The sequence below is a fragment of the Tiliqua scincoides genome, chromosome 3, assembly GCF_035046505.1.
Source record: "Tiliqua scincoides isolate rTilSci1 chromosome 3, rTilSci1.hap2, whole genome shotgun sequence".
Classification (NCBI taxonomy): domain Eukaryota; kingdom Metazoa; phylum Chordata; class Lepidosauria; order Squamata; family Scincidae; genus Tiliqua; species Tiliqua scincoides.
Window position 1 is genome coordinate 20,039,762 of NC_089823.1, and position 9,613 is coordinate 20,049,374.

The following is a 9,613-nucleotide window of genomic DNA, read 5'->3' on the forward strand; positions in this document are numbered from 1 at the left end:
ATGCATCCACAACATCAGATATATAAGGAACGACAAGCACTCCATGGACACACATGGAACACTGCTTATCAGCATGTGTCATTTGGCTCTCTGTCAATGAGTTTATTGAATCACCAAAGGTCATTGTACAGTCCAATAGGGACATAATTCAGGGGACGTTTGACCACAGGGAAGATGCTGCCCAAATTCCAAGGGTATAAATTCTCAGGTCTGTTATACTTCCACTGCTCTTCTTCAGCTGGTCCTAGAGTAGACCAAGCACCATGGCTCTCTCAGTCAGCAAGGTGCTCTTCTTCATCCTCTCCTGTGGTCTCTGGGTTGCAGATGCCCGGCTGTATACTTCCATCCTCACAGTGCCAAATGGTGCAAGATGGGGTAGATGGGGGCCTGCTCACTTCTGCAGCAAAGGCCATGCTGTTGGTTTCCAAATAAAGGTAAGTTCTCACTGTAGTCTAGAGGTTTCACTTTTATGCCTAACTGTTAAAAATATGTGCTTCGCATTTAGAATGAATTCTGTTATGTTTCAGCATCCAGCCATAAGGAATTCCACGCTGCCTTTTAAGACCATGATAGAACGCAGTGATGGATTTTACATTGGGTTTATTGGCCTTGTTCATTTGCTAGCTTCTTCCAAAGCAAGATTCTCATTTTACATTCATGTCCCAGATTAAAATCCATAAGAATAACTTTTGCAACTGTGTAAAAAGTGACTGTTTTTCAAAAATGTATGGGTGGGAAAACAATCTAAGATTCTTGACAGTGGTAGAGCATATCCTCTGCAAGTTCATGTTCAATCCTCACATTCCTCTAATATCTCAGGGTAGCAGGTTTGGAAAAGACCCTGTCTAGAGGTCCTGCAGAGGTGCTACAAATCCAATTGATGAGAACTGGGCTTAATGGGCAAATGGAGTGTATGGTGACTTGATATACTTTCCTTGTAGAGCATTGCATGAATAATTTACTTTATTAGTAATAGAAAATTCAGGGTATTTGTGGGAGGCAATGGCATATCTAACAGGGTGCAGGAGGTAGCAATTATACCAGACAACAAGCTTTCGGTGAGCACATGAGCTTTAGGGTTTAGCAGGGCTTGACACTAGTGGCCAAAATGCTAAAAAACCTTGGTATGTATAATACCATCATGTTATGCATCATTAAAGCTCAGTGCAATGAAATAAACTGCATTGGAGCAAGTGTATTCTATAAGAAGTTATGGCCAATTAACTAGAAAATGAAAACACAATTTACTTATGGAACAAAAAGTGGAATCTTTAACTCAAAACTGACCTATGAGACTGATCGTTCTGAAAGACAATGAGATCCTTAGGAAACCTTTATTGGTATATATATTGAAAAAAACTACAATTACAGTATCAGCGACAAGTATAGACGCAAATCATAATAATTGTAGTTAGTTAACCATCTGTGACCAGATCTTGACAATGAGATGTTATTGTGATACAGCATGGAACCAATAAGGTGTTATTGTTACTCAGCTCTCATTTCCATGTATAGTTACCACAGCTAACAGGGTAAAGAGGCACTTTTATAAGTGGTGCTCCTCTTATATTGAGAAGGGGGAGAATAACTGTCCATCAATAAGTCAATAAGGAGCACACTTTATTTGCTTAATTAATTAAATTTTATTTTGTCGTGGAGGGGCTACAGAATCTTCTGTGATCCCAAGCAGCAGATAAACGTCTTAGCTCTGCCCCTGGCTGGGTGGAGGCAGCAGAGCAAGTGAGTGGCGAGTTGCTGGGAGGCTTTCCGCTGATTTTCACTTTTTTAAAAGCCCGGGTGTGACGTCGCTTCTGGTTGTGACATCACCTCCCGGGGAGCATTTTGAGCTCAGCACAGGACTACACTATTATGATCTACACCTCTGGTGGGAGTCATTTGCTTTGTGGGAGAAAGCACTGGAACCGTTTCTGGGGGGAAAGATGTCCATCTAGAAAGAACCCCAGGAGGAGCAAGAGACAGCACAGGGAGTTCTGGCTCCAGTGCAAAATCCATGAAGGGGCCCAGTGTCCAAAAGACAAACTTTCCAGGTTTCTGCCTGGCATCTGTAACACTGAAGGGCCAAAGTCAGGGCTTTTTTTCTAATGGAACGCGGGGGGACGGAGTTCCGGCACCTTTTTGCAGGGGCCCCTCCCCTTTGGAGGCATTCCAGGAGGGGGGAGCAAAATAGAGGCATTCGCTGGGTGAGTGCTGGGGGGTGCAGGGTGGGGGGGCACCTGGCCCCTGCCTGACCGCACAACGACCCCCTCCTCCCCCATCTCCAAGCTCTCGCCTGAGCCCAGCCCGCCTCCCCTCCCCCCGCACTCTGCTTCCCAGCGCAGCTTCCAAGCTGGTGGAGGGCGCGGGGGACATGCGCCGACGCCAAGGAGGACAGACAGCCAGCCAGCCAGCCAGGGAGAAGGGCTGCGGCACCCACGGAACGCCCAGGTACTGGCTTGGCGGAGGAGGAGGGGAAGGAAACTGGCTGGTGCAGCCCCGTGCCAATCTGCAGCACGAGCCTAGGAGTGTCTACTCAGAAGTAAGTCTCATTGTGCTCAATGGGCCTTGCTCCTGGGAAAGGGTGCATAGCCTTGCAGCCTGAGAGCCCAAGCATGTCTACTCAGAAATAAGTTCCACTGTTTTCAATGGGGCTTACTCCCAGGAAAGTGTCATAGCCTTGCAGCCTGAGTAGACAGGCAGAGGAAGGGCTCTGTGGCTGCAGTCCTGTCCACACTTTCCTGGGAGGAAGCCCCACTGCCTCTAGTGGGACTGACTTCTGAGTAGACAGGCACAAGAGGGGCTTTGAGGCTGCAGTCCTGTCCACACTTTCCTGGGAGGAAGCCCCACTGCCTCTAATGGGACTGACTTCTGTGTAGACAGGCACAGGATTGGGCCCTGAGGCTGCCGTCCTAGCCACAGTAAGCCCCATTCACTAAAGTGGACTTCTGAGTAGACATGCATAGGATTGGGCTCTTAGGCTGCAGTCCTAGGCACTTTCCTGGGAGTAAGCTCCATTGACTAGAACAAGACTTATTTCAGAGTAGACATACCTAGGATTGGGCTCTTAATCCTGGCAGAGATATATATCTGCACCCATTTTCACATGCTAAGGGCAGGTGAAAAGGGATTCTGTGTGTGTACAACATCTGTCCAGCCTTGCCAGAGATCCTCCTCATCCTTCCCCCACAAGCATGCCCTCCGCCAGCCAGCATTTGCAGCTCCTCTCCAGCAATGCACAGCAGCTGCTCAGGGCAGCAGAGAACATACAATTGCATGCCAAGCGCCTTCCCAAAGACACAGAGTATTCTGATACCTGAATTAAACCATATTTAATCGCTTGTTTGCAAATGTAGCTGTTTCTATGTGCACCTAAGGACCCCTCTTGTGTAAAAATTCCTTTTTTGTTCTTACTCCCACAGTTGCTTAGAACACAGTTGATTACATGGAACTCATGTAAGCCATTTTTTGGAATCCATTCACTGCTTCCTCTCCTCAAAGTAGTGCCACACTACATACTACACGCTACAAGTGCACCTGTACAGTATTTTTCCCCATGTGTAGAAAAAGTAGCTAGGGAGAAGGGGATGTGGAGATTGACAGTCCAATCCTATGCATGTCTACTCAGAAGTAAGCTCATCTTTAGGGGGAAGCACATAAAAAATATTTTATTTCTCCAATAAAAAATGGTTTATAAATAAATAAATAAATAAATAAATAAATAAATAAATAAAAGATTAACAAGTTGTGAGTTCCTGCACCTTTTTATTTACAAAAAAAGCACTGGCCAAAGTACTCACATAACCTAGTACTTGCATTTGCTCTTTTAATGGAATTAGAAATCATAGGGGGCCTGACCCAGATGATAAATATGGCGGGGGCGGGGTCTAACTCTTTGGCTATCTACATTTAAAAAAAAACACCTATAGGGCCAAATGACTAGTTACTTCATGTGCTCTCTGATAGGTGTCCTCGTAAGGTACATGTTCCCTCAAACACAGATGTGAAAAGATCTTTGATCAGTGGTTGTGGCTTTCTATAGCAAAAGCTGAGAAAAGGGAAGTCTGATCCAGGCTTGACAGTTTTCATGGAGAGAAGGAAGAGAAAACTGACAGCATTTGCGTTTTGGTCCACACACCAAAATTCTTGCTCAATCTCATAAATCTGACCAGTCCATCTGAGAAAGGGCTCAGAGGAAGTGATGGACGCAGCCAAATATAGACTTAAAGGGGGCCTCAGAGCCCTTCTGGCTCAATCAAGTGGCTCAGGGCCCAATTCTATCCTGCGCTGATGATGCAAACAAGACCTCACTGCATCCTGTGGTGGAGGAACGGTCATGAAGGCGGTCTCCCCAAGGCAAGGGAACAAAATTTCCTTTACTTCAGGGCTGCACTGCAACTGCATTGGCGCTGAAAGGTTGGAAAGAATTGGGTCCAAAATCTGGGGGAGCTTGGAGCCAGGGCTGGCTTTAAGCCAACTGGACCAACTGGACAAGTTTCTGGAGGAAAAATCCATTATGGGATGTGTATGTGCAACCTCCTGATTTTAGAAATGGGCTGTCAGACTGCCAAATGCAAGGGAGGGCACCAGGATGTATGTCTCTTGTTATCTGGTGTGCTCCCTGGGGCATTTGGTGGACCGCTGTGAGATACAGGAAGCTGGACTAGATGGGCCTATGGCCTGATCCAGTGGGACGGTACTTATGTTCTTATGATCAATTGTACACAATTGGACACAGTGCCTAAGGAAGGCCCACAGGAGGATAATCTAGTCTTGTAAGCAATTTTATATTAAGATGTACTTAGATCCATTTGATCCATTAAATCACATACACGTTTAACATGCACGTTTTGATTTGATTATGCCCTAGAGATATAAAGTCTCATCTCTGAAGTGTTCCACTCCAATAATCATCATGTCAAATTGGTCTTCAACCAGTAAATTAAAAATCCTTTATGTTCTTGGGTATCAGATTGGGTGTGGTGTTTGCTGTATGATTGGGGTGCTGGAACAGGAGAATGTCCAGCACTGAATAGTGACCAGCAGAGTGAAAGCCAATCAATGGTGACACTGAATTAGCCTCAGGTTAGTAGGCAGCTTCATCACAATCTTTTTTCTCGTTTTCTGCCAGATAGAGCCATTTGTAATGGAGTCTGATCAAACAGGCATGAATGCCATTGCCCTGCTGTGTGACGATGGTGAAACAATAACATCTACAATTGGACCGTAAGTCCCTTTTGCTTGCCCTTCCTCTTCCTTTTTCTGGCTTGGAACGTGATGGGGGAGGGGGCTGAGTAAAAGAAAGCTTGCTTGAATAAGGGTCCAGTCCTATCCAACCTTCCAGAGCTGATGCAGCCACAATGCAGCCCCAAGTTAAGGGAACAAACATTTTCTTATCTTGAGGAGGCCTCCATGACTCCAACACAGGATGCAGCACATGCCCTGTTGGCTGGGCTGCATCGGTGCTGTCAAGTTGAACAGGTTGGGGCCCTAAATCAGCATGCAGGAAAGGGAGTGTCAGAAACGGACTCTCTGGACTAAATTTGACATGACCTCAGAAAATCTGCAGCCAGATCTCAGCTTTCCAAGTGCATCCATTGGAACTCTTCCTCCTGCCACCGAGACAAGTGAACAGAATAATATTAGGTTTCATTCTGTGAGTTTAGCAACAGACTTTAAAAGAGGCCATGAATATTATTTTCTACGTATGAAGTCCTGTACTTGGAAGTATCATCAGTGTGTATTTCAAGGGTTCTTCCGCAACTGAAACAACCATGCATGTGACGTCATAAGTTTCAGATGTCTTTGGAAACCTTGCCTTATAGAGGAGGAGGCCATCTTGTCATTGCTGAAGTGTGCCAGCACATTCTCTGCAGCGGCACTGAAGTTGAGGAATTCTGTCCTCAAACAGAGTCCAGACACCTCCCTATTAGTGTTCCAGTCAGGCATGAAGACCCCATTCTTTTGTTCTGGTGTTTTACATCTTAACCTCCAGATTTGGGATTTTATCTTTGGTCAGTTGTTGTTTTTTTTTAAGTATTATTTCTGTTATTTTATCTGATCTCGTATCTGATGTGTTGTTAGCTACTTTGGGCACCTCTTTTTTTGAATGGAAAGTAGGCTATAAAGGGTTTCGAATAAATAAAAATAATCTTTACCCAAATTCAGAATCATGTTATTTTAATAACTGTCCCCAACTTAGAGCCCAATCCTGGGTTCAGTGCCGCGGCTTCGTGCCGCTGTGCAGTATCGCAAACATGCCTTATGACACCGCCGGGCTACCGCCTGTGCTAGCCAATGGCTGGCCCATGCTGGACTAGCGTGGGGCTAGCACAGGGCGGGTGTCCAGCCTCCACAGCTTGGCAGTCTCACGGATCACCAAGCCGCACCACGGTAAGCAGAGGAGGGAGGGGGCGAGGATGAGGCGTTCCAGGGAGGGGGGAGGCCAGTGGGGTGCGGAGAGAGGGCAGGGGGAGGCGTGATGCAAGGCCGGGGTGGGGACAGGGCAGGTGGGAGGCATGCTGGGCGGAGGGAGGAAGGGAGGCGGGTCTGCAAATCTAAGGTGCTCGTGGAGGGCTTGGCGCCCTACACAAGCACCTTTACTGCCGGCCTTTTCATTGGTGGTAAAGTGAGTAGCCCCTTGGCAGTACTGCTTACCTTACCTTACAAAAGTCTCCTTCTCCCAATTTGCCACTCGCAGTAGCCCAGGGTGCTCAGGATCTGGCGGAAGCCGTTCTCGGTGCCGCTGAGGCTGGGTGCCCTGGGCAGCTCAGGATTGGGCTGTTATATAGAAGGAATGCCATTGATTATATTACTCTATTAATAATTATTTTAATAGCAATAAACAGGAATAACAAAATGACTACTTGTTGAATAAAGGGAAGACAGACCAGTCCAGGGCTAGGGGGCCTAGAAGTCAAATGTTTCATATACTTTTGTAGAGGACAGTAAATTTCAGCTGATGTGAAACTGAGAATTACCAATCAGGGGTTTCTATTTCCATGCTGCCCTGCTTATGAAGCTCCCTGAAGCTGTCTTCATTTGTGACAGAATGATGTACCCACCCACCCCCCAAAGTTCCAGCCTCTTGCATTGATTTAAATGTGAGAAACCTTCCTCCCTTCCACAATTTTTGGGCCACTTTGGACCCTGCTGCTGTGAGGCAAAACACGATTGACAACAGAGAGGGACAACTTGGTGAGAAGCAGCCTCAAGCCTCGCACCTGGGATTGGCCCCTCGCTCCAGCCTAGTGACCCCACTATTTTTATTATATTTATGAAGCCATTAAAATCACTGTCTTCTTTGATAGGTGGGGATATTGGCTAGCGCCGGTATATTGTCGCCAAAGCAAACTAGACATGTTCGCTTTGATAGTGCACGAAGCCACAGGAAGGGACGACTCTACAGCAGCCACTGGCATCATGTTTCATTGTAGTAATAATGATGAAAAGTCTTCTTCTGGAAGTAAGAGAGGTAGGCTTGGCCCAAAGAGCAATAAATGCGCCGAAGGCTACATATGTGGAATCCAGACAAGGGTGCAATCTCCGCAATACGTAGAAGATGACACTGCACTTAATGATGTGAAAATGTTCTGCTGTGACTGATTCATGTGTGTTGTACTCTTAAAACAGTTGTGATCACATTTCCATGGGCTTTGCTATGCATGGCTGTTAATTACAATTATACGTTGAAGCAAAAATTGTTTGTCCGTGTGCGTTTGTCTCTTTTTTCTGTTGTCATTCCATTTACAGAGAAATGCTAGCTCCATTTGTACACATTAATAACACTGTGCACATTCAAAGTGCATCAGTCTTCATGACAATCTTAATATCCCAATACAGTACAAACATTCTGCATCTCTCACAGTGGTCGCTGCATCCAGTGTGCTGTCCAGGGATGAGGCCAAAAGCTAAGAACAGGCAAAAACTTACCATTGTGTGTGTCTCTTGTTGTCCCAGATGGGATTCCTCAGGTTTGTGCCAGTTCCTTTGCTGGCATAGCTCTGAGGAACCAGCTGAGAATGTGTCTGGGGACAGGATGTGGCAGATGACGACTGCTGCTGTAATCCATTCTCATCTGGCAAAATACAGATGTTTTTGGCCTCTGCTGAGAGGCCAAGGTGAAGGGAGCAGTTCTAATGGAAGGAATTCCATAGATTTGGAGCCTCTGTGAGGATGGACTCTTTTTGCCGAATCTCAGGTTTCAGCCAATGGTAGCAAGTACACGAGAGGGCTCCCAGGAGACCACAGGGGGTGGATTGTCTGATATAGATGACGTCAGTGATGCCTCATATAAGGTACGGTGCTTGACACACAACAGGGACATTTTCCTCAAGTTCCTCAAACCATTGAGAAGAGGATTTCTGAAGGTTTGTCCTCCACCGTAACACTTCACATGGTCCACCGATTGGAAGTACACCTGAAAATAATTGGCGATGGCATCCTCACCAATTACGTCTGGGTTCGGAGGTCAGATGCTGAACCGGGTGGGAAACACTGCCAGAATGATTGTGAATATAAGATGGAGGCTCTGGAAAGGAGTGTAGAGATGACATTTGGTTTTCTCCAGTGTTGTCTCCCTTTCCCATCTCCATTCCACCAACATTAACCTACCATAAGCATGGCAGCATACTAGGATTGGGAAGTCATATAGAGGCTGGCCCCCATATCCGCAGATCCTGTATCCACAGATTCACTTCTACATATATGGTTCACACCCCCACAGCACGAACACCTCCGTGTGCACCTCCTCTGGAGGCTAGGGGAGCTCAGGTCCCCTTGACTCTGGGGGGTCGTCTGAGGTCAGCAGAGGCCAGGGCTATGATTTTATTCTTTTTACATTCTGGTGTTTGCCACCTTTTTGTCAACACTATCAAGAGTAAGTGCACTGTAAGCAACATACCAGTGAAACACTGGTTCCCAACCTGGTGTTTGTGTAACCCCAGGGGCACTCAACAGGACCTTTAGGGGTACATGAAAAATAATGGAATAATGGCAGAGAAAGGCAGGTAGTGGCCCAGAAAGTCTTGCAGGGCCAGCAAGGCAGGAAAGGCAGTAGCTAGTTGGCTGTGAAAGCCCCACCAATAGCTAGTTTTGAGTCATCAATTCATGTATGAACTCATGATTGAAAACCAGCACAGTAAAAAAGCTGAAACATAATATGGAAAGTGATCAATCACCCAGAATTTCTCAGGACACTTCTGGTGCAAAAGAGTGCAAAGGCAGAGTCTCCTGTTTTTCACACAGAGAAAAAGAGAAAATGCTGTGATTAATACATGAAATCTGGGTTTTCATATGGAGGAGATGAGGGCTTATATTATTTATTAATTACAAACATTTAGCTAATATGAGGGGTACAATTTATAGAAATGGGTTGCTGTTTTGCTAGACCCCAGTCCAAATTTCATTATGCCCACTTTAAGCTAATTAGCTCCCGTTCCTTCCCCAACAATGGCCCCAGTTCTCCACTGCAGCATTGCTGGACCCCACCATAAGAACATAAGAACATAAGAACAGCCCCACTGGATCAGGCCATAGGCCCATCTAGTCCAGCTTCCTGTATCTCACAGCGGCCCACCAAATGCCCCAGGGAGCACACCAGATAACAAGAGATCTCATC

General features: G+C 46.2%; 1 protein-coding gene across 1 annotated transcript; it reads left to right on the plus strand.

Moving 5' to 3' along the window:
- The first annotated feature begins 263 nt into the window (after nt 1–263).
- On the plus strand, nt 264–7,599 carry LOC136644072 (vitelline membrane outer layer protein 1-like). The gene is made up of 3 exons (XM_066619577.1): nt 264–434; nt 5,126–5,220; nt 7,461–7,599. The coding sequence occupies exons 1-3, from the start codon at nt 264–266 to the stop codon at nt 7,597–7,599; spliced, it is 405 nt and encodes a 134-aa protein (XP_066475674.1).
- The last annotated feature ends 2,014 nt before the right edge of the window (nt 7,600–9,613 follow it).

Coding starts and splice junctions, on each gene's coding strand:
- LOC136644072 (XM_066619577.1), top strand. CDS start 264: ATGGCTCTCTCAGTCAGCAAGGTGCTCTTCTTCATCCTCTCCTGTGGT. Junction 435..5,125: donor CTGTTGGTTTCCAAATAAAG/GTAAGTTCTCAC, acceptor GTTTTCTGCCAG/ATAGAGCCATTTGTAATGGA. Junction 5,221..7,460: donor ATAACATCTACAATTGGACC/GTAAGTCCCTTT, acceptor TTCTTCTGGAAG/TAAGAGAGGTAGGCTTGGCC.